This window comes from Musa acuminata, chromosome BXJ2-2, assembly GCF_036884655.1.
Source record: "Musa acuminata AAA Group cultivar baxijiao chromosome BXJ2-2, Cavendish_Baxijiao_AAA, whole genome shotgun sequence".
Taxonomy (NCBI): Eukaryota; Viridiplantae; Streptophyta; class Magnoliopsida; order Zingiberales; family Musaceae; genus Musa; species Musa acuminata.
The window spans coordinates 32,073,293-32,098,386 of NC_088339.1; the positions used below are offsets into that span (position 1 = coordinate 32,073,293).

Genomic DNA, 25,094 nt, shown 5'->3' on the forward strand with positions numbered 1-25,094 from the left:
GACGGGTAGGAGAGGTATCATGGGCTGGTAATAAAAATACAAAAAAAAAGAGAACGTCGACAGCAGGGTTCGAACCTGCGCGGGCGAAGCCCAACAGATTTCAAGTCTGTCTCCTTAACCACTCGGACATATCGACGACGGTGACAATCTTGTCGAACTAATTTATTTAATATATAATATTTTAACTGAAGTCACATTTATTTCAGTAATACTTAATTTATTTAATACTAAATAAATAAAATATGATTCAATAATTCTTAGACTGATTTTAAAAATTTTTATCCTAATTTTTTATAAATAATAAGTGATAAGTATAATATTTGATCATGTTATTTTTTACTATCCTCTATTTTGGAAGGAATGTTTATTTTCAACTTATGGGTTTTTTTTTATCAAATTAAGAATTTTTTATAATACTTTATTTCGTTTGATTTGGATGAGCTATCGAAGCCTTGGTTTGGTTCTCTTGTCGGTAGACTCTTATGGAGGCTATCTTTTTTGGACGCTATTTCTTTCCTCTCCCCCCCCCCGCCCTCCTCCCCCCCGGGTCAAATCTATTAGATTCATCTTTTATAAGATAGTGATTTATTATTATGATTGAATTCTAAATATAATCACGGAGGGTACTCCTGATGAGATTCGTAATATCTTAATGCAGTGATCTAAATCAATGGTTCAAACTTAATTCAGATAGATTTTTTTAATAGATAAACGATTTAAGATTTCTACTCTATTGAGTCATATTTATTTATAGAAGATGTTGTTGCCCGAGCAAATCTAACTATCATGATAAGTTGACGACAATTCTAAAGGGTCGTCACTTGGCTACAACATCCAAAGGATCGAGGTAGAATCCGATGCTAACACAGTGAACACATTCAATCACTTGATTAATAACATATGGACAATTATCCCATATTTTCTTAAACTAAATTCAAGATAACTATTTTTAAGAGAAGGTAATATGTTATATTTTAATTTATTTTAAGTTTTTATTTTTTGATTAACAAATGATCAAATAATCTTGATATGATACAATGCATTATTGTCTTAAATATAAATTTATTGGATGAAATTTCGGAAGTCTTAAATAGACTATTTATTAGATCCATATAAACGAGCAGCCTTCGGTGGGTGATGATCCATTCGAACCTGCGATCGCAGGGCTCTCTTGTCCGCGCTACCTTCCCCTATGGTCGGGTGGAAACACGCACCATCTCAAGTAGTCGGGTCAAAAAAGGCAAGCTCGCGATCCTTCTCGGTGTGCCCGCTGCGCTGCCCTCGCACTCTTCCGACCTCGACTTCTGCTCTTTCCCTTGCCCCAGACGCTCCATGGAGACCGCCTCCTTCTTCCCGGTGGATCCGCAGATCCCCGTCGACTTCAAGATCCGCAAATCCCTCACCGGCCACGGGTTAACCGTCCGCGACGCCCAGGGCAGCCTCGCCTACCGGATCTGCGCCCCCCGGCGCCTCCGTTGCTCCTCTTCCTCCGCCCCCAATCCTCGCCTCACCAAGACCCTCTTCGACGCCGCCGGCAATCCCTTGATCAGCGTCGTCTATCACAACGTTAGCTCTTCCATCCTCTCCTTCACACCGCGTTCAAATATCATCTTTTTAGTATTATTTTTTGGTCGTACCCGGTAAAGCATCAATAGCTAATTCTCGTGGACTAGTTCGTGCTCGTGAATTCAAGAGCTTGGCCACTAGCCGTGGTTGCAACTTCTTTCTGATACTTTGTTCTTCCTTTATTCACCAGCTTCAAAATCTAAGGATCGCGTTAGGTTATTCCTTAGGGCGAATTGTGGTCTTGACAATAAATGACCAAATTTGCAGATTAAGTCGTCAAGATTCCGTAACTTGGATGTTCTTGTGACTCGATTATTCATGCTGATACGATAGAGAGGCGGACTTGTACAAGTAGCTTTGATCCTTGTAATTTATGGATATCCATTTTGTTTCTTAATATAGCTTAGCTTTTACTTTGAAGTTTCACGGTTGTTCTGAAGTACATAATCTTGTAGGATGAGTGGCACGGCTTCAGAGGGAACAGCCAGGAACTGAAGGATTTGATTTTTACAGTGAGAAAGATATTATACTCTCCATTTGAAACTGAGCTACACGTGTTCTTATCAAGCACGAATATAGGTGACCAAAAACCATGTTTTAGACTCAAAGGCAACGCTTTTCGAAGAGCATGCACCATAATAAGTGGGAATTCGACTGTGGCTCAGGTAATAATCAATTTTGCTCCATTATTTGCTCGACTTTAAGGGCATATTATGTCACTGGTGTAATTTTTGTTAATATTCTTCAACATCATTATGATTCAGGAATAAGTGCTAAGTTTGCAGGGGTTCTGTGATGAATCCTATTCTTCTTTTATTTTCTTCATTTCCATTTTTTAGGGGATGGTGGTGGGTCATAATTTCTTGTTAGCATATTTCAAGGATGGTATGACCAGTTGGAGGAAAGTTATGTGGTCTTGGTTTATTTGATATCCCGAATCTTTCTTTGTCTGGTGAGTGATGGAGAATGATGAATGCAGAACATAAGTTAGTTGTAAGCAGAAAAATGGTTCGGAAGGTCTTTGTGTGCTTTACATTGAGATAATCATTGTGGATTTCTCCTTGTTGGTAGGAGATGATGAGATTTGTTGATCTGTACAAATGTAGTTTCGAATGAGCTAATTGTAACTGCTGAATTGCAAGTGTCCAGTTCTCTGAGAAATTGCTTTGGGGGGAAAATACAATAGTAGTAGACGTTCTGAAGAACATTAGATAATCATCTGATGCAGGAGGAAAAAATGGTTGATGAACTGGATCAGTCCCATTCTGGATGTAAAATGATAAAAAGTGGTGATCAACTAACATGGAAATATTTACATTGTCCTTATATATATTTCTCAATAATGGAGGGCTTTTGACTCTTTTTGTCTCTTTCTAGTGAAAGGAACAGCATCCATTCCACTAAAGCCCTTTTCTTGGCTTGAGAACTTTAAATTTTTATAATGGACAATCTTCTCTAGAGAAGATAGTTTAGGTGAATTATTTTTGCATTTTCTACTCTAGTGAATAGTATTCAGCAATTAGTTTATACGACATTCCACCGCAGAGAAGATTTAGATTTAGTTAGAAGTGTGCTGTTAGAAGTTGAAGCAAGGCAAAAATTTCAAAAATCTTTGTGGCTGGGATGTGAAACAGGAGAACAAGGAAAAAAGATAAGTTTTTGTGAGATGTTTTACTGGCATCTTACATGTGGACATCATGTAAAGAAGGAACTAAGACAGTTTTCCTTCTTGATATTTTGTTGTCAAGTCTTTTGTTTATTCTGGATTTCAGGAGTGCACTACCAAAGATGTTGGTTCTGTTTTTAGATCAAGAAACGGCATAGTTTAATGTATTTTTTCCTTGTGACAGTGCTGTGGACCCTTTGCATGTTAAGATGAAGGTAAAGAAGCTTAAAGACGACAAAATTTTAGTATATTTCTCTTGTTTTATTACTTCCTTTGTTTTGGTTACCTAGGTTCTGTTTGGTACACAATTGGCTCGGTACAGGAGGATATTTTTCATTTTATAAATAATTTTCGTTTCTATGTCAGCATCTATGAGCGAAAACTCGTTTCTAGTTTACTTTCTGTTAATGAATACTCCATAGATGTCTTTGTTCCACATTTTTCGAGCCATGAGTGCAATCAGTTCATCTTTTTGGAGTTGTTCTTTCAAACTAGTTTTAGGTCTATTTTTAAACAGGCCAAGCTGCCATTGCAGCAGATCTAGTTTCTATTGTCTTTTGGTTAATTGGATATCATATTATGGGTCATCAAACCAGTTAAGTCTGTCAGATTTGTGTGAAATAATATAACTCTTTTTTGGCTGCAGACAAGTCTCTTGTACAAACTGAGGAAGATTATTTATTCAAGGCATAAGTTTCGACTTACTGTTTATCCTGGAAACGATTGTGTTCTTGTCATCGCGATGCTCATGGCTTTCTTTTGGAAGTAACCTGCTAACGGAGGGCTAAACGTTGGTGATGCAGTTGTAAGGAGTTCTCATTCCTCCACAAGTAATCTCCTGAGCCAGGTCGATTGGGCAATTCATTGATTTTTCTCATGAATGATGTCTTATCACTGGACTGTAAATTGTTACTGGGGGCATTTTGAATGTACTGTAAATAGTTCCATTATCACATCGAGTAAAGATTTATCCATTTAACCTTGGCCTTCCCAGTTTGTTATGTCTGTGCACTAGATAAGAGGCCCAAGGACATTATTTGCTGTGAAGAAATTGGACGGTAATCAGTACAAGATTCGGTTTATGTTTTGCCTGGGTGCTTTACCTATTTCTGAATCCTGCTCTAGACAAGGTGTACTCCAGTCGACAAGTGCAGACCTGAAACACACCAATTCCTTCCGGATGAACGAAGGCAAAAATCTGTTGCTTGATAAGCAATACATCAAAAAATCTGTTTCTTGATAAGCGATGTGTTGAAGTTGTTGGATGCTTTCTCAGGAGGCAAAAACTCATGTTCTTGCTAAGAGTTTATTTGTGATGTGAAATCCATGGAACTTTATGGTTCTGAAAGTTTTAGAAGCAGGTCTTTGTAAAATATGGATCCAATGAATTAAACCTGCTATAGGGTGGATTAAGTTGAATGATGATGAGACTTATGATGATCAGGTCTAAAAAGGGTGGTGTTGGTTTCTATTGTCTGATAGTAATGATGTATGTCTACTGACAAACTGCAGAATTTTCTTGGAAGGGAGGAGTAGATACAATGGGCTAATGGCCATTTGATGGGATCAAGCCAGCTATCACAGAGGGCATTCAATGCCTTGAAATTGAATCTGATGATGCTGACTTGGTGAAAGTTTTGAACAGGGAGGAGCCACCCCCATGGTGTCTGACTAACAGTTTTAGAAAACTTATTTGTTGGCTAAACAAATTTCAATATGTAAAGATTCTTCATATTTATAAGGAATGCAATAGATGTGGGCATTGCCTAGCTGCCTACAAATTTTGTTTCTGATCAGGTCTGGAGGGCCTTCAGATTTTGAAGTAATATATCCCTTTTTTTTTTGAAAAAAAATAATCTGCCATGTGAAGATGGAGTTTTCATTGCCATCCAGTTAAAAAGCTGCAACTGAGAAATCAATGTGCTATTCTTTGCTTCATCTGCATCTCTGTGACATGTCATTGTGAATTAATGTGCCAATGATACAGTAATCACTCTTTTTCAGATCTACTTGTTCTCCAAAAGCAGACCCACATACTTGTCAAATGTTTATGAAATTAGGGTTTCAACCAGGACAAATCTGGACTAGAGACTTGCAATATAAATTTTTTAGGATATTTCCAAGAACCCATTTAATTAGGATTAAGCATTTTTATTCACATCATCAGTGTTTGCCCAACCATCCAGCACCTGATGACTTTTCTGTTCTTCAGTTGTGATGGTAATTGTCAACCCACATGTCTCTCTCTCTCTCTTGCAAGTATAATTCATATTGAGAGAGAGAGAGAGAGAGAGAGAGAGAGAGAGAGAGAGAGAGAGAGAGCGTAGCAAGTGGATAAAAAGTTGAATTGGTATATAAATATAAGGATTTGGTGTATACAATATCAGTAAATTGAGATTAAATATTTTAGATCATAATGCCTCGGGAGACTAAAACTACTACTTTTCTTGCATAAGAGGGGCACTACAATCAATATCAGCAAATAATGCATACTTGAAAGAGGCAGCACCATCCAGTTCCAAAATAAATATACACCACTTCAATGCACATGATTCTGTCTCTGTTCACAAACTTCCAGCTAAACACCTAATCCAAAGTGGTTTGCAATAGAGTTAGGAAAACCCATGGCTATTTGCCATAACTTGCAAGAAATCTCCCAATAGTACATAATATAGAAATATATGTCACTGTGATACATACAGGTGTGTCTTTCTGGTGTCCACTTATTTGTTTATTTTGAGGGAATTTGTTTGTGTATTCTGACATCACTGATACGTAATCATTTCTGATCCTTGATGTGTCCTCTAGTGGTTTAGACATAAAAAATTCAGTCCATTTCCCAAGTCAATTAATTCACAGTATGATCACCTAAATTAGGCACTTGTTTCCTGAAGAAAATATTTTATTTCATTTGAGAACTTCTTAGTTCATAGCAGGTTAAGTAATTACATCTGTCCTGCTCAAGGTCTTGATAGCTTCAGGAATGAGTTTTACATGTTTATTAGGCATTTAAAGCATTAAAAGAAAGTGGTTTGTAATGCAGCCACATACTCCAATCTTCTTCTGTTATCAGCCTCTTGATCTTAATTGCTTACAACTTTCAAATTCTAATGTTCTTGAGCTGTCCTTTAGTTACTTTCACTCTGCATACATATATATATATATATATATATATATATATATATACATATATATATATATACATATATATATTATATGAGATAATAATTTTAAATACGAAACGATATGCTGATCGGGTTTTGATCAATCAGATTTTTCATTCGATAAAGATCAGTATTGAATGATTTATTGATAATATACTGAGATTTAAAGAAACTATGGTTTCCATAAAATTGAGCAACAGGAGGAACAGATGGACTAAGGTCATTTTGATTGGGTAAGTTTGACACTTGGTTAGCTGATCATCATATGACAAAACATTAAATATTCTTGATTCCTGTATTAAGGCTTTACATAAAGTACAACATTAGGTGATACAACATCATAGATTCAGAAATGAGAGCTCATTATACTAATCTGTAAAAAATGAGATTGTGTTGACCACTAACCAGAAGAAGAAAGATGACAAGCAGATGCAACACCTCAGAGCCTCTTAACAACTTGCTGCTACTAAACCAATGAAGGTTTGCATTTTAAGCAGATGGCTTAAAATCAGACAAATGAAACAAAGTTGACAAGGCAAAAAAAAAAAACCTCCATGTTATTATGATCAAGAGTGAAATAGACAGCTTTAATTACCCAATAAAAGAAGGCATTGTTAGCTGTTACTTGTCTTCAAAAACTCACAAAAAATAATCATTGTTTAAGCTAGCAAGACAACCCATCATTTTTATTCTGATAAGTTGCATGTACTAAGCTAATAAGAGCAGTGTACCAATCGATTAAACATCCTCTCATGTGTAGCATGCTTGCTGACTTTTTCCATTTCTTGTCACATCCATTGCTTTGATTCTGGTCCGTGAGAGAGAAATCAAATGGACAGAACACTGTTTGACTGCACAAAAGATGCAATCCATTTCCTGAGCTTGTTCTTCTCGTTAGGAAGAACTTGCATTTATGGTGATTCGGAAGACTTCAGCCGCAAAGAAACACAGATGAACAAAGAAGAATGCGGACGATTGCTGGCCAGGGCAAATCAGCTACAGACCAATGAGGTTTCTTGAGGTGGTGACACCACCGTCAACCACAAGGTTGTGGCCACTCGCATACTTGGATTCATCGCTGGCAAGATAAAGTGCGGCTTCGGCTACATCTCTGGCCGTCAAGGTGACGCCTTTGAGGTTGGCCAGCTCCCTCACGAGCTCCTCCGTCTTCTCCACCTGCTTCTCGGTCGGCGGTGGCGCCAACTCGACGAGGTCTTCGACCTCGTCGTCGGCCTCGTCACGCCAAGCGTTCACCAGCATCTGGGTGGCGACCCCGAAGGGCGAGATGCAGTTGACACGGATGCCGTGGGCGCCGAGCTCGTAGGCGGCGTTCTTGGCGAGCCCGACGATGGCGTGCTTGGAGGCGGTGTAGGCGTGGGGGCCGAGGCCGCCCATGACGCCGGCCACGCTCGCCACGGAGACGATGCAGCCGGAGCGGCGGGGGAGCATGGCGCGGGCCGCGTGCTTGGCGCCCAGCGCCGTGCCCCGCACGTTGACGCGCATCACCCGGTCGAACTCCTCTGCGTCCAGCGCCACGATACTCCTGCGCCGCCGCGTCTGCGCCCCGAGCACCCCGGCGTTGTTGCACATCACGTCGAGGCGGCCGTGCCGGGCGACGGTTCGGTCAACAAGCCGCTCGATGTCGGCTTCCACGGCCACGTCGCAGTGCATGAAGCTGACGGAGGGGCCGAGCAACGCCGCCAGCGCCTCCCCGGCGACGTCCTCGATGTCGGCGATCACGACTCTGGCGCCGTGCCACGCAAATAGCCGAACCGTGGCTTCACCGATGCCCCTGGCGCCACCTGTCACGATGGCCACCTTCCCCTCGAGCCTACATACGATATAACAGTAGCACACTCATCGAACATTGCATCATCTACCAAATCTATCTGGGAACAGAGAGAGAGAGAGAGAGAGAGAGAGAGAAAGAGGCACCTTTTGTGCGTAGGAGCAGCAGATTCCCATGGAGGGACGTGAACAAGTGGATGGGACTTCTCAGGCATCACCTCAGTAGCAGGCATTCTTGGCTAAGGGTGTCGGAATACGATTGGTGGGTATATATAGGGAAGAGATGAAATGAGGGTGTTTGACCAATAATTAAATTTTAAATATACAAATCGAAGGATTTTTTTTTTTAGTGAATATATAGTTATGAAATTCTTTGAGTGTCTAGTAAATAAAAAAAAAAATTAAATTAAATTTAAATATATATATTGACATAATATTGTTTGGTAAAATTATATTTTAAAATTTTATTAAATTTTAAATTAATAAATAATAAATAAAATAAATAAATGAAAATATATGTAATCTTATAAAAAAATTTCATATGGCCCAAATATATAATAAATAAAAACATAATCATATAAATACATATAAAATAATTTTTAAGAATAAATAAATAAAAAATCACCTTTATAAAAATAAAAAAAAAATCATATTAATTTTTCACTAAATCATTTTGACAATCATATAATTTTAGATACAGTCATAAAATACTATCAAATTTAAAAAAATTATACTAAAATGTTAATGCTCTCGTAAGATAGCATCGATATTTGAACATTGTATTTAGACTAAATGCAATTGGAAATCACATTTCAAATATTCATTGGGCTCTTAATGTATATTTTAAATGTATTCCCAAACGTATCCTAAATGACTTTTTTCTTCACACATTAGAAACAGAGAAAGGCTTCAAAAGATTCAACAATATCAGATAATGTGGCAACCTTTCTTTTGGGAAATTAATATCTATTTTCGGAATTATAATTAATTAATTAATTAATTAATTAATTAATCATAAAAAATATTTTTATAAAAAATAAATAGATGATTGAAATGAAAATTAATCGAGATATGGATTCCTAAGTCACAAGAATGGTCTTGGATAAAAAAAATAAATGTATAAACATTTCCTACTATAATAAAAAATATTCATCCAAAATTTATAATATGAAACTAATATTCTAAATAAAAAAAAATTGTAAGAGAATCCTGAATCTAACATAATTGAGTAAAGTATGTTACTACTAAATTAATATTTCAGGTATATCTTTTATGTGTTCTAGTCAAATATAAATCAAATAATTTTTTTTTTTTTGTTTTTGGAGGAAGACTTTTGTGTGCAACATGGCCTACATAGAAATTATATTCATCATTTACATCTCAGTAGCCTATCTATTTAATCAACTCAATTTTATGGTGATTATTTTTTCAGAAATATAAAATGATTAATATGAAAAGTGAGAGTAGATCATGTGTATAGTGCTCTTTACAAACTTTTCATACATAATTACACAGTTAGGTAATGATAAACTCTAACAATTTGGTAAAATTAATAGACAATAAAAATAAATGATAGTAAAAAAAAAATCATTGTCTCTCATCTTTACTCAACTTGTACCTTTTCCTTTTATAACTCCAACTATAATGTACTAAAATTTTTACCTTCCAAAATAATTGATTGATTTTTTTTTTTGCACAATGATCTAATGATTGAAGGCATCTTACTTAGCTAAGCCATGCATATTCAACATTCATTTACTTTTATTTTCAAACAAAGAAATTTAAAGTAACCCTCCTCAAACTCTCAGGATTATTGTGCATTGGATTGTTCTTGCTAAATAGAATTTTAGATGCGGTGTAAAGTAGACACAATTGCCAAAGAGTTGAGCCTTAAAAGTCTCATATGTGTAGCACATATTATTGACAAGCCTTTAAGAGTCTCATAAGTGTAGCACATTATTGACATGCTCCTAAGTAGCAATAAGCTAATGTATTAATAGAATATTAGAGAGAGAAAAAATAAACTTTGATTGGTGTTGATTAGTGGCTAAGTTTATTTCAAGTTTTTTTTAAAAAAAAAGACAAATGACGAAGGTTGAATGGGAGTTAGGATCATGTGATAAATTGTCAAAGTCTTTACTAACTAAACTTGCTGATACCTTGGTTGGTTAAGAATGGAATCTAATCATGTTTATGTCAAGGTCTTTATTTCATGTTGGTCCTACCTGGTCAACAAAGTGATGTCTAATTTAATGGCTACTTGTCGAAGATGATATTACTTGTACTTTATAATTGTGGTTAATAATAACTTGAAACTGATGTGCAATGTTCTTCTCAAAAACAGAGAAAAAGAAAATGACCATAAATTTAATTTCAAGTGCATATATTCATAATCTAGGTAATGGCAATTTGGCAAGGAGATTTAGTATCACTTTACTAAAAACAATAAAAGGAACTTTAAATATTTTTAATGTAAATAAAAAAAATGAATATGTGTAAAGCTTAATAATGAAAAAAGAAGACTCATGTAATTTAGACATAAAGAACATAAAAGAGAAATGAATCTGATATAAAGCTTAACAAAGTACTGGAAATTTAACTGGTTCACACAACCCATGATCCCATCCATTCCAGAATAGAAAGGAGATGGTTGTATCAAGGATAAAATGCATCAGAGTAGCAGCAGCAACTGATGAGACAAATTTAATGACCAACTTCAGTCTGGGTTTGTTTTGGCATGCAAAATTGGGTTGGAGATCTCATGTTGTGTAATCATTGTGGCTTAATTAGTTTATGCATGCTGTACTGCAGATATCCCTACTCTTTTCTTCTTTTTTTTCCCCATGACAGCTACCTTCCACCTCACAAGAGGATGAATGAACAGATATAGGATCTCTTTCTAGCAAAGAAAAAGAGAAAAAATCTCTCTCAGAAAACAGCACTTTCAGGTCTTAATACTGTTAGCTTTCAGAAGAATGTCTCTTTCCATGTGACATCTCATTTTAATATGATTTTGTTGCAAGAAGGTTTATGCATGTCTAAATCTTTATTTCTATGGTTTAACATCTTGTAGTTGCTAAAAGTAGGTAGTCTTGATTAATTCAATATCAACTAATCAGTTACCACATATGCACTACTCTGAGCAACACTAGTAAGACATCAAGTGGGCATATTTAACCCATTTGCATACAAAATCAAAGAACATGGACTCAAGAAACCTAACTGATAAGTCCACCTAGCAGTTTAATTTAATAAAGCAAATCGAATTATAATATCATCATTTAGTGCCAACAAAAAGCAGCTGAGGAAAGAGGTGACATATATATATAGTTGGTTCTGTTTGCACATCAATGTTTGCTTGTGTGAATCTTGCCAAAATATTTAACATCTTTTCAGTACCCTGTTATATCTTCATTTTTCAACGGGAAAATTATATCATCTGTCACTTGTTTATTTGTTTTGGGGTGTCATCAACATAGATTATAACTATTCAAACATATCCAAGTTCTACTTCATGTTTACCAGATGATTCTTCATGCATCGTTTAAGCTGCATCAAATAAGCGGATGGTACTTTTGATTGCCTTGCTGCTTTTTCCTGCAAAAGAAATCCATAACTATTATTAACACAAGGGTGTAGTAGATGATTGCAAAATCGTATGCAGTGTGTAAACAATGCAACTAAAGAACCTCAGTGGGTATACAAATTTGTGCTATATGTGTACTTGCTTCCTTTCGAAATGCTTCAGCCATCCTTTATGAGCTTTATATAGATTGAATGTTTACAAATAAGTATTTCCACCTAAATTTCTTAAGAAATTATGAGTATTTCCAATTAAATAGAGAACAGAAAATTTATTGAAAAAAAATAAGGTAAACATTAATAAAGAAAGGGAAGAGCAATGCAAAATGAGAACAATTTTATCTCAAACAAACAAAAATACATGAAGGAAGGACTCTTAAGAATTATTATTATATATATTTACCTAATTTGTGATCAATCATATGTATTTTTCTTTCTTTCACGTGCATTGCACAGGATTTTAGCTTATAATAATGGATTCCTCAAGAGAATGATTTATAATGTTTCAAGTTACCAACTCTCTTTTAACAACGTAAAACACAACCCCATCTTCATAAAATTTTCTATAACATGTGCAGCACACACACTGTCCATGTTCCAAAATGAGAAAAATATTGTAAGAGATTATGGCCCTTTAAGCTGCTTTCTGGGCTCCGGAAAACACTGAAAGAAACCCTAAAAGTTGGTCATCACATAATCCAAACACATCCTTCTCTTGCTTTCTTTATTGTATGAAGTTGGTAGAAGATCTTGTCAAGTGGCTTTTGGAAGAGCTTTAGGACAATTTGATTTATACCCATTGATGTCCCTTTTGCCAGTTATGCTTCTCATGGTACATGACTTAATTGCACCAATCTAGTTCATTGCATGCAGCATCATTTCATGGGGTTTCTGTTTCCAAGGTTGGAGGTGATGGTGAAATGGTGATCTCAGAGATGAGGAACCTTCATCTCTTTGTTAATAATAAAAAATTAGTAGCTGATTTGTTTGAGAAAACCAATAAAATCTTAGTAGCCCAATTTGCTTAAGGAACCAACAAAATTATATGAGAAAATGAGAACAAAAGATTAGAGAAGAAACCTGGAAGCCAAGGCTATCTATCATGACTCTGCAGATAGCGGCCAAGGAAATTGAGATTGTTTCATGGCTGACCATAATCATCCATTCAAGATATAAGCCAAACATTATCTTGATTGAGGAATAAAGGATACTGGTGAATAGACTATCAAACGCAAGCAAAAATACAGGTTAGGAACACACAGAGGACCCAGTGAAGTGATATATCTACAAAAATTTGTTCGTTATCATAGCAAATTTATTTCTCAAATCATTGTAAGTAACATCTTGAAAGATAAACAGCATGGGAAAGATAGTCTGGATAGATTATTTGGCCTTGCATACCCTCTTAGCCATGACCAACGCAAGAACTGATTGGAAGTAAGAAATCATAGGCAGTAAATTTAATATCCACACAGAGAAATTTGTAGAATATAAGAAAAAATAAACATAAGTTATCATGATTATAACAACAATAATATTAAGTCATAATGTCCCAACTATTTGGGGCCGTCTATATGGATATTTTGATCTTCTTGTTTGAAATAAAAATATATAGATCTTTAATTATAGTTCCTAGAAAAGATTTCTCAAGTCATTCTCTACCTCTCCTTGCAACACTAATACTAATTGTCTCACTTGTTCTAAATATAGCATTTATATATCTCTTCAGCATATGTCCACACAACCTTAAGCAATTCCTCCTCATTTTATCCTCTATAAGAGCTACATCTAATTGTTGACATATGAGAACTTTTTTTTCTCTATCTTTCCTAATAACTCTATATGTTTATTTCAATAGTTTAATCTCAACCACATGGATTCTTTACAAACGAATACTAGAAAGGAATATCCGAGACCAGAAACACATGGACCAAGCCTCCAAAAAGGAATACTAAGGTAGTTTTTAAATCCTCTGTTAAAAGCCACACATAGGACCTAAGATGCAACCACAGACAACTCTATATTTACCATTTATACCCTTGCATCCCTTATAAATGAACAGTCCATGAAATTGTCTGTAGATGTGGCAAGCTACAACAGCATATAAGACTAAATGATGTTCTAAAATGGTCAACTTTGGAACTGATTAGAGTTGATTTGGATCCTATCAGGCTGTAAAATGTACAATGTCAAGAAATAACTTAATTGATTTGGTTGACTGCTGATCCACATATGATCAGGAGAACAGAGCTTCAGCTAAAGTGTCAACCTGTTTTTGTTGGATGCTAGAATCGTTGGTTTACATCCTGGCTTACCTCCATTGAATCAATACCTAATCTAGTTTTCTTTGGGTAATAATGAAGACTGCATCAGATTGATGCGAACCTCCCCATTTAAAAGTCCATTCAAGTTGAAGGCCATCATAAAAGAATTGTGCATATCAACCACAAAACAGATTGGTTAAACACACCAACCTCGGGGATGCCAATAGCTTTGTGAATTAGCATTCAGAGGTATGCTTTTGACTTTCAGGTAAGTCTGCATGTAGTCTCAACTAAGCTTAATCATCCCAAAGTTGGGCAAAACTCCTCGGCCAAGCATATCATCAGTTAATTCAAGTGCATCTGCCACTCTTCTAATTTTGAGGAACACCAAACACACTAATCAATTCGGTATTAAGTATCGCTATCGGTGTCATACATCTAAATCTCCAATCGATATGAAGTTAGAGAACATCAAATTGTAGGTTCTGGAATCCGGCTAGCTTTTCCTAGCCCCTCAATTGCATGACAAAATGCCACACTACGTGGGTTCAAACCAGAAGCCATTGTCGATGTGCTGATAATATAATCTGCGCATCAAAGAATTAAAAGGGAGTTCTCCTTTCAGAACGACAAACTTGCAAGCCAAAAGTGAGACATCCGACACAGACAACACAAAGAGGATATCTCGAGTCTCTGTATTACACTTAGCTTCAATGTCCTCAGACTTACCGAACTGCTGTAGAAACTCGGCGGGCCCTTTCCAGATTGGGTTCAGCGCCGGTATTGTTCATCCCGAGCAAGACTTCTTCCACAAAACCTCGAGGAACTTACTACTTGGCAGACGGCTTTCAACATCACAGTTCCATGCTTCAACACAGGATGTCACCTCGGCTGCTGCTGCGGCCCAATAGGAGAAGGAAACCATGGCGGTGTCGCTTACATGGCTCTTCGAGGGAACACCACGCGGCCATTTTGTTTTTGTGTGAGCATTAATGTAATTACGGATCGACGAAAGGGCCTTTTCGTTGCTAACTTTGCTTTCGTTGCTCGGTCACGTTGAGTGATCATTTTCTTGACGCCTTTGTTAAGCGACCGTTCGACATCTGACTCATTGAGCGATAGAAGGTAACTGCATCAACTTTGACGTAGATATAGAGCGGCTCTCATCTCTTGCTGTCACCCTCCTCATCCACAATATTGCTGTCACCCTCCTCATCCACAATAGCCGCCCGTGGCTCCTAACGACATCACGTCTGTCACTACCAATTATAATATTAAAATTATTTTTTTAATTTATTATTTTTATATTTTTATTTATAAAATTAATAATATTACGATAAATGGATCTAAATATTTTATTTTCATAACTATAGTATTCCAATATAAATTTTTTAAATTTAGGAATCAAAATACTAATGAGGTCTTAGTACAGGGAATATGTAATTAACCCGCCATAAGCCATACATTGACCACCGCCTACCGTTCCCTCGAGAAGTGAGAACGGGCCCAACGTCCCCCGTTCCCCCCGTCCCCCGTCCCCCGTCCCCCGTCGCCTACCATTGACCACCGCAACCACACCCTTAGATTGTCACTACTAAGAAGACAGACAAAGGTGTTTAATATTCATTCCATGCTGCGTAAGATATATGGGCAAAAGAGGCTACATTTCCTTATGATACACGTCGAGAGATTGAAGCCAACTCATGCGTACACTACCGGAAACGACCGAAATCAAAGCAAGCTGACGCAGTAGGCGGAAGAGGAACTCGAGTAACTGCAACTACATCGGTGGCTTGCGGACGCAGTATCTGTAGGCGGCCACCTTTCTTCTCCGGGTGTTGGTGTTGTCGATGGACAGCACCATTTTCCCTGCTTCCTTGGTGGTGAATGCGTCGTGGACCGCCTCCTCGGCGCCCGCCGGAATCCTCCTCGTCTTCTGCACGACGACCGTATAACTCCCCTCGTCGCTCGGCACGAACTCCGCGCCGTAGTCCACGTCCCACCCCCCGACGGCGACGTCCCATGCTATGGTTGCTCCTCCCTGACTCATCATTACACTACATTAAGATCTAAGCAAGGCATGCAACCATGGCGTTTGTGCGTGTCTGGATATACCTCGATGCCGTCGATTTCGAGGTTTACTTGTTCTCCGCCCTTGATGGCGAACTCGGCGGCCGGCTTGGGCGGACCGTTCTGCAGGTCCCCCGGCCGGCTCAGCCCCCCGTACTGCACCGGCACGAACTCCGGCCTTATGAACCTGTGGCAGGAGTTGGTGTCAGCATCGGCGAAAAGCAGTGAGGAGGAGCAGAGGAGGTTTGAGCGAATCACTTGTAGAGCGTCTCCGCCACATTGCCTTCTCGGGCGATCACGAACTTGCTCTTCGTCCTCTCCGTCAGAAACGGGCTTATCATCGCGTACAGCACGCTGAAGTACCAGGGGACGTTGATAAACACCTGCGGTTGATGGATGCATGGTTGAGAGGACGAAGCAGAGGAGAAGCAACGGGGAAGAAGACCAGCCGTGCCACCGACCTTTCTGGCGACCATCTCGGGGTAGTTGTCCTGGAAGAGGGAGAGGATGTGGTTGGAGGCAGCGCGGAGCTCGCGTTTGGGCATGTCCTTGAGGTCGGTGACCTGGATGATGGAGTTGACGCCGCCGGGGCGGAGGTGGAGCAGGCGGACGCCGCGCTCCATCACCTGGACGCGCCACCGGAGGAAGCGCTGCAGCTTGTCGGCGTCGCCCAGCACGCGCTCGTACACCGCAGCGTCCTTGAAGACGCCATAGGCGTTGTAGCACACGGGGTGGCCCCGCCGGTCCCAGCCATGCATGTACGCCACCACGCCCTCCACCTCCTTAAGCCCCACCATCTCCTCCTCCGCCACCCCGTCCGCGCCGAACTCCCGCCGCCACTCCGCGCACCTCAGCAGCATGGCGTGCGCCTCCCCCACGTCGAAGTCGCGGGCCCGCAGGAACTTGAGGAGCACCACGTCCGCCCGCTCGTCGGCAGCGGCAGGGGCGATCGGGACGCCCCACATGGAGATGGGTTTCGGGGAGGCGGAGAGCAGCTGCTTGAGCTCCTGCAGGGCCTTCTTCTCGGCGGGCTTGAGGCTGGAGGCGAGGTAGGAGTCCTCCTTAAAGGAAGAAGAGCGTTGCAGACCGGCAGCAGCCTCCATAAGCGAGCTGAGCAGGTTCCGTTTGGTGGCAGGTTTCGGAGAAGCGACGGCCTCTGCGGTTGCCTGACATGGCTCCATTCTGTGAGACGAGAGAAGGAAGAGAGAGAGAGACAGAGCTCACGACAACCAGGGTCTTCTTGGGCGTGGTATATCTGTAGGCTTAGAGCTAACCACTGCTACCGCTTACCACCACTTGAGCTTTTTACCAGGTTGTACTGGTGGAGTGTCTAAGAAGGAAGAGGGAAGAAGAAGAAGAGGTGGGGAAGTTGAATGGAATTGAATGGTAGCGGCAAAAGGGTTCAGACATTATGATGGTGGCGTGATGGAAGACTTTTAGCTTTTATGACCTTTTTTGGAGCGGCTCAATGACCATGGCCGGCCCGTGAATAGTTTGATCTCCTCCGCCTTCTCTTTCCTCCTCTGCATTCACAAAGAAAGTACTTAAGAACATTTTCAAATCCACATCGCTAAAACTGCTGATAAAAGACTAAATGCTACTTTGGCTAAAGCGAAAAAAGGTGCTTTACAGCAAAATAATATAATCATAGATGACAAGTTTCCTTCGCGATCGATCAACAACATTAACAAATGTGATCGAGTAAACAGTTGGTAATATTTTCTTCTTCATCGAGCTACGATGCTTGTCTTCTCCTCCAATAGATCTATTTTGCTTAATCTACCACAAGATCTTTGAAATCTCAGTAGAATATATATGTTTCTTTTGATGCTAAGGTACAATAGAAGTAGTTGCACAAGGAAACAAGAAGACTGGGTGGGTGGGTCTCGGACGGGTGAATTGGACTGGACCTTGGCAATGGCAAAGTGAGCTGATGGACCACCAGACTGCAGGACTTTGTGCGTCAGAAGAAGTTTCTTTTGCTGGCAGAACACAGGAAATCCAACACGGGCAGAGTGAGACACACAGAGAGAGCGGGGAAGGAAAGAGCTGAGACTGCACATGGGAAGCGGTACGTACCTGCAATGGCAGTGGTGCAGTGGGAGCAGCATCGCAAGGCACCGCTTGCTTTAAGAAGGCACCGCATGATATAAATCAGACGGTGGACAGGAGATCATCCTGATGGTACACCGCTCGTCCTGTGACCTCCCCCCCCCCCCCCCTCTTTTATTACTTGCTTTATACAGGGAAAGGGAAAGGGAAAGCAGGATGGAGACAGCACGAGCACTACGTGCTGCTTCGGGAAGAGGAATACCACTGTATTATGTTCATCATTAAACCACACCAAGTCACACGATGCTTTAGAGGGAGGCAACGGACATGCCATCCATTAAAGGAGAGTATAGAATAGGAAAAGGACTTGTCCTCGTTCGAGGCCTCACTGACTCTGAAGCTTATCATAATAGCAATAAAGCAATAAATTGTTTGTTGCATTTGCTTTTCATTAGACTGATGCTAACTTCATGTTGATCAACACTATTTCTAACTTATGGTATAATTCCAAGGAGTTACAATCTATGCTACCATGATTACTGTATCAAGTGATTGATAGTTTATATACCATCTAGTATTATCATATGGTGGAATCCTGCTACAAACAATGTTCAGTACACTTGTTTTCTACAGCTAATTTCTGACACATTACACTTGTCAGACAAACATTGACTACATTGAAGACCACACACACACACACACAGTGATGCTAAGTAGATTTTGAACATGAAAGGAATAGATTACATGGTATGAGAACCTATAGCATCCAGGCTTAGCAAATTCAAATTAAAGACGATAGCATCAGTGACAGTCATAGATAGATCACTAAACTTATTTATGGTGATGAGATTCATAAATAGAAATCTATTATCATCATACCTCAGATAACCTCATACGAGCGAATTGAAGAATCCCCTTGCAACTCTCCTCCATAATTATAAGAATTCAGCTGGAAGTTACCCCAAAATACAATAAAGGAAAGACTACATATTGATGATGATATAATGGCAGAAGTTCATGTCATGCTATCATCCCAAGGAACTTATAGCTGTCAACTGTAATGAAATGAATCAGAAGGCATATGCCAATCAATATTTAGTTATAGAAACTGCTAACTAAAATTTTGCTTTGATGCTAAGAGGCATAGTGAAAACTCCTACCTACTTTGAAGCTCAATTACCTCACACTTCATTGGAACCTAAGCATGTCACACACACACATCATAGATAAAAATGCAGGTACTGCTTTTTAGGAAATAAATAAGAAATGCAATGCCAAGTACCAATTACATGCCACAGATTGGATACTAAAGCACAACTCCAATCTTCATCTCTACTGTCAGTTCACTAGTGGCTAATATTCACAATATGAAGATTCATCAAGTCACTTAAATCGATATATGTATGATAATACATTGTTGTCATAGAAGAATTGCAAACAGTTTAATAATCTTGTGGCTAATATTCACAATATGTTACACAAAGACTGCTTTGACAAGTGAACTGTCTCTAACAAAGGTACAAGCACATATGTATTGCACTTAGACAAATATTTCAATCAAGTTAAATATCCTACATGATTTAAGACACTTGAGATTTGATAAGCCTCAACGTGACCAGAAGACTCCTTTGATAAGCACATGTTGTGCACATAGTCGAATGTTTTGACTCTGCTAAATACCCTCAACATCTCATCAAAGCTCTCACTCTCAATACTTCAATCCAATGTTTCCTTGAAATCCATTCATTATCTTAAAGAATAAGTCAAGATACTAATGAACTCTGCAGTTTGAGACAATACCTATAGATTTGTATCTTATGCTTGGTGCAAATGCCATCTGTGGATGTGGATCGAAGAAAAAAGCATGAAGGGGTTACAATGGAATAAAAGAGAAACACTGTATCCCTCTTCTCTTGATGCTCAGCGGCATCAAATATTGATCATGGTGTCCAGTTCCCATACAAAGTAGATGCATAAAAAAACAAGACAAATAAGTCTTTTTAGGTTGCAAGTCCTCTTTGTTCCTTACATTCTATTTCTTTTTTGTTCTTCTCTATGCTTCTCCTTTTGCCCTCACTATGATCTCTACCTTCTGAGCCGAACTTTCTACTTGTGCTACTTTGACAGCAGGCATACTGCTGTTTGCTGTAGGCAATGTTGGCAGCCCTTAATTTGTTCTTAACTCTTTCACCCAGGTGTACATCCTGAATGAACAATGGGTTGAACCAATACACTTAGCTTGTTTTGGGATTAGAAAAATTTCTAAAACTAGTTCATTCATGGAGCTACCTGATTAGCAACATAGATAAGCTCCTTCCCCTACTCGAGGATGCGACTGAATGTGTTCCCAGCATTAATGGGAGACAAGTTGAAGTCTGGAAAACTTTTCATGGATAAATCATGAAATCAAATCAAAGTATGATTGCATGCACACCTACCAATCAGGATAGCAGATCCATGATAGAAAACTGAGAGGCTGATAAGTCGATAATCGAATGTAACACTGGTTCAAAAGGCCAAATTAGAGGTTACATCTGCATTTTTCTAAAGCATTTAGGCCAACATTTAGCTAAATCATTTTCTTCAAGAATATTAATGAATCATAACAATGATAATAACATATAGTCTTTAGCCATTCAATGGACAAATAATCAACCACACTCAGTGCAAATATCCGAAGGACACTAATAAAATTTCTTACATATGTTCCACAAAGATGCATTAATCATAGAGAAAAGTAAGGCTCTGTTTGGAGAGAAGAGAAAAGATAGGTTCGTTATATTTCTATCTTTCTCTCCAAAACCCTCCACTTGTACAGAGAGAATAGGGAGTTTGAAGTGACGTTTGTATCCTCCGTTCCTCTCCACTCTCCCAAAATTTGTATGCAAACAAGAGCAAGTATTTTTTTCTTCTCCACTTGTAAAATTACTAAAACCAAATGACAGAAAGTATTCTCCACACTTCTCTCCATCGAGAAAAACCATAAATCATCATGTGCAGATCCTCTCATCTACTGTTATCAGTATATCCAAATTCATAAGCATAAAAAAGATAAAGCATAGCATTTGCTACCAAATAACAATTGAGAAGCAGAATTTACTTGACAACCAGAACACAACAGATATTTTTCATAAATCATGGCAATGATTAAAGTAATACTCATAGTGCAAGAAAATGTATTACTTTAAGGAAAAATCCTCATGAACTGAAAGTGACAATCAATCAACACATAATAGCATTTTAAGCAGAAGAGTTTGGACCAAAGATGAAGTGCATGCTTAAGGACTCTTTAGATGTAGCAGCTTTGATCAAAGCAAAAACTTTTAGGATTGTACTACAAAAGCTGGCATACTCGCTACAGTCTTCCACCAAAGCAGCTATAGTTTCTCCATTCTGCATGGTACTAGATGTAGACTGAGATGCTTGATAAAACATTAAAGCCATAAAAGAAAAATATCTAACCAATAGTAGGTAATATAAAGGGATAAAAGCTTATAAGAAAGAAGCTTACTTTTCTGCCATCAAAGACACATAATATACCATGTACTGTAAAGTGTTTCAAAATGTAACTTGTATTTTACAAAATCATAGTTATCAACCTATATACATCATCAGAATGTCCATGACATAGTTTTTCTCTTTTTGTGAAAGCTAGGAAACAACAGAGCTTGACTTGGACCCTGATGGATTTAAGAATTTGTCAACTTCAACTGTACCACAACATAACTAACTGCAATGTTTGTCAATTCAAATATCTGTTTTCATCCATTTTTTTCTCTTCCAGGTGTCTACAAATCTCTTGAGTGAACAATGACTTTCGGTAGAAATTACATACTGATTCCAAAATTTCTTCTTTTTTATTTCACAATGCAATCTCAACCAACAAATAAACAAGGTTAAACTTGACTAGCAAAGATGCATGTGTCTCATTTCTATGGATCCGGTTTAAAATATATAATCTAACAAAGGTCGTGTAAGCTAAGATGGAAGCCAAGTGCTGCCAAGAAGACAAAGAAAGGATTGACCAAATGTTACAGTTTAAGCAAAGATACCATGAAACTTAGCGAAAGTGCAATAGATCTGCATAGAGATGACAGATAACTTTGCCAAAAGTCACACACAGATCACACCATTATATTTATGACAATATGCATAGCATTTGACTCCAACATACTCGATTTAAAGGACCAAGGCCATAAAAACCCTAAAATGTCGACCCATTCCATCCAAAGTTCGAGCCCTGCAAAACACAACGAGATACACCATTAACAACATTAATTGCAAAAAAAAAAAAGTTAATTTTACATCATCAAGAATGGTGCTGAGGATGATGTAGGTGAGTCCTAATCAAGAAGGATCACCAACATCCCCAATTTGGCAGAGAAAGGACGAAATCACCCACCTTGGTGTCATAAAACTTGAGGAAGAAGCGGGATTTGGGGACGGACAACTTGGTCTCCAGGATGGCCGCGACGGCGGCGCTCAGCTTCTTGTTGACGTCGGCGTTCAGGCCGCCTATGGAGACCAGCTCGCCGTACGCAGCGGGCTGCTCGGTTCCCCCGAAGGACATGGGCGCCGACCCTTTAAGGACTATCATCACATACTGCACCCAAAAGAACATAGCAAGAAACGTAGTCAGCATTTAGAAGGCAAGTACAAAGCGGAATCGAGATCGAGCAAATTGATGGGGGGATGGGGGATGGGGGACGGACGGCTTCGGGCTTGCCGATGAGCCTGGCGACGGTCTTGGATGCCTCGGAGAGGATAGCGGAGGTGTCGACGCCGTCGAGGCTCACGTTGGTGGAGAGGTTAAGGCACGGCATTCTCCCTTGCTTCGATTTCGTTCTCTTTCGCTTCTCGTTGGGGTTGACTCGTAGAAGAGATTGCGGGCGACGATAAAGTTTCTAAGATACTAGGTGTCAGAGAGGAGAAGGTGGACGCGTGGCGTTATCAGAACCGTAGATATTACGGCACGAACACGACGTTCGATGCAATCGTTAGCCGTTGGGAAGCGACACTGGTGCTTACCAACCGGGAATCGATGCAAGAGCGGACTATCTATATGAATACATGAAATTGCACCAGCCGGGAATCGAACCCGGGTCTGAACCGTGGCAGGGTACTATTCTACCACTAGACCACTGGTGCTTCGTGATTAGTGCAAACATTTTAACCATTCATTGTATTTATATTAATTTAGATTCACACAAAAAATACTTTATGCACCAGCCGGGAATCGAACCCGGGTCTGTACCGTGGCAGGGTACTATTCTACCACTAGACCACTGGTGCTTTGTTGATAATATTAACATTTTATTTTATATATATCTTATTATATTTCGCAATGGTGGATTCCAATCACTATAAATTCTTTTTGCACGAGCCGGGAATCGAACTGCACGGTGACAAAGAAACATTCTACCACCAGTATTTAAATATTAAAGACTTAAAATTTATAATTAACACCCAACTTAATATAATTAAGGTTGCATTAGATCCGAAGATGGATATCAAATCCAATTCAACATTTTAGTAATCATGCGAAGGTTTATGATGAAAATAATACAAGAATAATTATTGAAGAAGCTTTATTGTAATTAACACCCAACTTAATAGAATTAAGGTTGTATTAGATCAGAAGATGGATATCAAATCTAATTCAATATTTTAGTAATTATGCCAAGGTTTATGATGAAAATAATACAAGAATAATTATTGAAGAAGCTTTATTGAAGATGAGAAGCTTTAGCTTTATTGAAGAAATGAAAATGCTTCAATACATTAAATGTTTTATCTCCTATTTATACAAATTAGGAGAAAAAATTTTCCTCAACAGAATAGAGGATTTTTCTCAATAAAATAAAAAGATTTCCTCGTATAGTTGAGGAAATCTTATCTTCTATTAGTTTAAATCAAAAACCAATCCATCCAAGAAATTACAATCATCTCACGATGACAATACGGGGGTTAAGAATGACATAAATCATCAATCTATTCTCAAGATGATATGACCCAATTTATGCAATAAGGTTGCGACTAAATCATACAACTAAAAACTACTCTTGTTAGATGATCAGATTAAAACACTCATCCAGCATTTTTCTCTCTTCCGTTCGAGCAAGCGCAATGGATAAGTCATGTCTAAGTAAAATTGACATCATAATATCTACAACAAACGACGGCTTCAATCAATCATATTTTTTTTATTAAAAAAAAATTAGAGAAAAAGGAAATCAGATTGACAACCGACTTTGATTTTTTATTACATAAAAAATAAAAGATAAAGAAAAGAAAGAATGATTTTTTTAAAAAGAAAAAGTTGATTAACTATATTAAAGATTACAAAAACCTCAACCGAGAGGGTCACTTCCCTCTTCAAAGACTGCTAGCATACCTGATAAACCAATTGATCTCCGCAAGATTTCGCATCCAGTGGCCGAAATCCCTCAACCAAAATCGCTTGCTTGCATACTATACTGCAAGACTACAACCATCAAAACAAAGATATTGATTGAAAGACAAATATAATAGCAGAGAACGGAAGGATTCACACTTCCGCACATACACGATAAAATTATATGAAAAAAATATGATCACACATAATCATACCAAAAAGAAATATAACCTCACGCCACTCTCACATATTATATCCATTACTATGTATAAATCCTATAAGAAAATATCCAAAGAAAAATATAAAATTATAATTATATCAAATCAAAGAATCATTTCTTCAAGATGATAACATTTCATATTTAACTTGAAAACATTATTTCTTTTGTAAATATGAATCTTCAAAGATTTTCAATCATAACGATAATTTGATTTTTAATTTTTTTTTCACATTTGTTTTCTTTTCCCATTGATAATTGAAAAATTGTATCAGAACTATTCTAGATTAGAATTATTATAGATGTTACCATTTGACAAGATGCAAAACAG

At 38.4% G+C, this 25,094-nt stretch overlaps 5 protein-coding genes and 3 non-coding genes across 9 annotated transcripts; 1 reads left to right on the forward strand and 7 right to left on the reverse strand.

Moving 5' to 3' along the window:
• Positions 1-54: 54 nt before the first annotated feature.
• TRNAS-UGA (transfer RNA serine (anticodon UGA)) lies at positions 55-136 on the reverse strand. Its single transcript has one exon. It is a non-coding gene; the product is annotated as a tRNA-Ser (tRNA).
• Positions 137-1,147: 1,011 nt separating this feature from the next.
• On the forward strand, positions 1,148-4,319 carry LOC103974536 (protein LURP-one-related 7). Its single transcript, XM_009389391.3, has 3 exons — positions 1,148-1,566; positions 2,022-2,231; positions 3,879-4,319. The coding sequence occupies exons 1-3, from the start codon at positions 1,333-1,335 to the stop codon at positions 3,999-4,001; spliced, it is 567 nt and encodes a 188-aa protein (XP_009387666.2). The 5' UTR covers positions 1,148-1,332; the 3' UTR covers positions 4,002-4,319.
• A 2,617-nt stretch (positions 4,320-6,936) lies between these two features.
• LOC135606105 (sex determination protein tasselseed-2-like) lies at positions 6,937-8,547 on the reverse strand. Its single transcript, XM_065096906.1, has 2 exons — positions 8,332-8,547; positions 6,937-8,227 (listed from the first exon to the last, which is right to left on the reverse strand). Exons 1-2 carry the CDS (start codon positions 8,415-8,417, stop codon positions 7,393-7,395), a joined length of 921 nt encoding a protein of 306 aa, XP_064952978.1. The 5' UTR covers positions 8,418-8,547; the 3' UTR covers positions 6,937-7,392.
• A 130-nt stretch (positions 8,548-8,677) lies between these two features.
• Positions 8,678-15,094, reverse strand: LOC103974529 (uncharacterized). 2 transcript variants are annotated; one of them, XM_065096908.1, is made up of 4 exons: positions 14,760-15,094; positions 12,847-12,988; positions 11,707-11,781; positions 8,678-11,083 (listed from the first exon to the last, which is right to left on the reverse strand). In XM_065096908.1, the coding sequence occupies exons 1-4, from the start codon at positions 14,819-14,821 to the stop codon at positions 10,976-10,978; spliced, it is 387 nt and encodes a 128-aa protein (XP_064952980.1). In that variant the 5' UTR covers positions 14,822-15,094; the 3' UTR covers positions 8,678-10,975. The 2 variants fall into 2 exon arrangements, 1 of the variants encoding a protein (XP_064952980.1); XR_001976721.2 differs by lacking the exons at positions 8,678-11,083; positions 11,707-11,781 and adding an exon at positions 14,241-14,617 and having other exon boundaries at positions 12,846-12,988; positions 14,760-15,081.
• A 537-nt stretch (positions 15,095-15,631) lies between these two features.
• LOC135606106 (patellin-6-like) lies at positions 15,632-18,328 on the reverse strand. The gene is made up of 6 exons (XM_065096909.1): positions 18,180-18,328; positions 18,011-18,082; positions 16,562-17,623; positions 16,359-16,483; positions 16,146-16,287; positions 15,632-16,071 (listed from the first exon to the last, which is right to left on the reverse strand). Exons 3-6 carry the CDS (start codon positions 17,279-17,281, stop codon positions 15,811-15,813), a joined length of 1,248 nt encoding a protein of 415 aa, XP_064952981.1. The 5' UTR covers positions 17,282-17,623; positions 18,011-18,082; positions 18,180-18,328; the 3' UTR covers positions 15,632-15,810.
• A 3,884-nt stretch (positions 18,329-22,212) lies between these two features.
• Positions 22,213-23,031, reverse strand: LOC135606107 (uncharacterized). Its single transcript, XM_065096910.1, has 3 exons — positions 22,865-23,031; positions 22,555-22,755; positions 22,213-22,392 (listed from the first exon to the last, which is right to left on the reverse strand). The coding sequence occupies exons 1-3, from the start codon at positions 22,973-22,975 to the stop codon at positions 22,357-22,359; spliced, it is 348 nt and encodes a 115-aa protein (XP_064952982.1). The 5' UTR covers positions 22,976-23,031; the 3' UTR covers positions 22,213-22,356.
• Positions 23,032-23,229: 198 nt separating this feature from the next.
• TRNAG-GCC (transfer RNA glycine (anticodon GCC)) lies at positions 23,230-23,300 on the reverse strand. Its single transcript has one exon. It is a non-coding gene; the product is annotated as a tRNA-Gly (tRNA).
• A 73-nt stretch (positions 23,301-23,373) lies between these two features.
• On the reverse strand, positions 23,374-23,444 carry TRNAG-GCC (transfer RNA glycine (anticodon GCC)). The gene has a single exon. It is a non-coding gene; the product is annotated as a tRNA-Gly (tRNA).
• Positions 23,445-25,094: the final 1,650 nt, after the last annotated feature.

What these genes read in the sequence shown, in the direction of transcription:
- LOC103974536 (XM_009389391.3), top strand. Translation starts at nt 1,333, where the DNA reads ATGGAGACCGCCTCCTTCTTCCCGGTGGATCCGCAGATCCCCGTCGAC. An exon ending in TCAGCGTCGTCTATCACAAC is followed by an intron (nt 1,567 to 2,021) that starts GTTAGCTCTTCC and finishes ATAATCTTGTAG; the next exon opens with GATGAGTGGCACGGCTTCAG. An exon ending in GGAATTCGACTGTGGCTCAG is followed by an intron (nt 2,232 to 3,878) that starts GTAATAATCAAT and finishes TTTTGGCTGCAG; the next exon opens with ACAAGTCTCTTGTACAAACT.
- LOC135606105 (XM_065096906.1), bottom strand. Translation starts at nt 8,417, where the DNA reads ATGCCTGCTACTGAGGTGATGCCTGAGAAGTCCCATCCACTTGTTCAC. An exon ending in GCTGCTCCTACGCACAAAAG is followed by an intron (nt 8,228 to 8,331) that starts GTGCCTCTTTCT and finishes TATCGTATGTAG; the next exon opens with GCTCGAGGGGAAGGTGGCCA.
- LOC103974529 (XM_065096908.1), bottom strand. Translation starts at nt 14,821, where the DNA reads ATGAACAATACCGGCGCTGAACCCAATCTGGAAAGGGCCCGCCGAGTT. An exon ending in CGAGTTTCTACAGCAGTTCG is followed by an intron (nt 12,989 to 14,759) that starts GTAAGTCTGAGG and finishes TGCGTTTGATAG; the next exon opens with TCTATTCACCAGTATCCTTT. An exon ending in GATGCATGAAGAATCATCTG is followed by an intron (nt 11,084 to 11,706) that starts GTAAACATGAAG and finishes TTTCTTTGCTAG; the next exon opens with AAAGAGATCCTATATCTGTT.
- LOC135606106 (XM_065096909.1), bottom strand. Translation starts at nt 17,281, where the DNA reads ATGGAGCCATGTCAGGCAACCGCAGAGGCCGTCGCTTCTCCGAAACCT. An exon ending in GTGGCGGAGACGCTCTACAA is followed by an intron (nt 16,288 to 16,358) that starts GTGATTCGCTCA and finishes CTCCTGCCACAG; the next exon opens with GTTCATAAGGCCGGAGTTCG. An exon ending in TCGAAATCGACGGCATCGAG is followed by an intron (nt 16,072 to 16,145) that starts GTATATCCAGAC and finishes ATGATGAGTCAG; the next exon opens with GGAGGAGCAACCATAGCATG.
- LOC135606107 (XM_065096910.1), bottom strand. Translation starts at nt 22,975, where the DNA reads ATGCCGTGCCTTAACCTCTCCACCAACGTGAGCCTCGACGGCGTCGAC. An exon ending in TCATCGGCAAGCCCGAAGCC is followed by an intron (nt 22,756 to 22,864) that starts GTCCGTCCCCCA and finishes TTTTGGGTGCAG; the next exon opens with TATGTGATGATAGTCCTTAA. An exon ending in TCAAGTTTTATGACACCAAG is followed by an intron (nt 22,393 to 22,554) that starts GTGGGTGATTTC and finishes TGTGTTTTGCAG; the next exon opens with GGCTCGAACTTTGGATGGAA.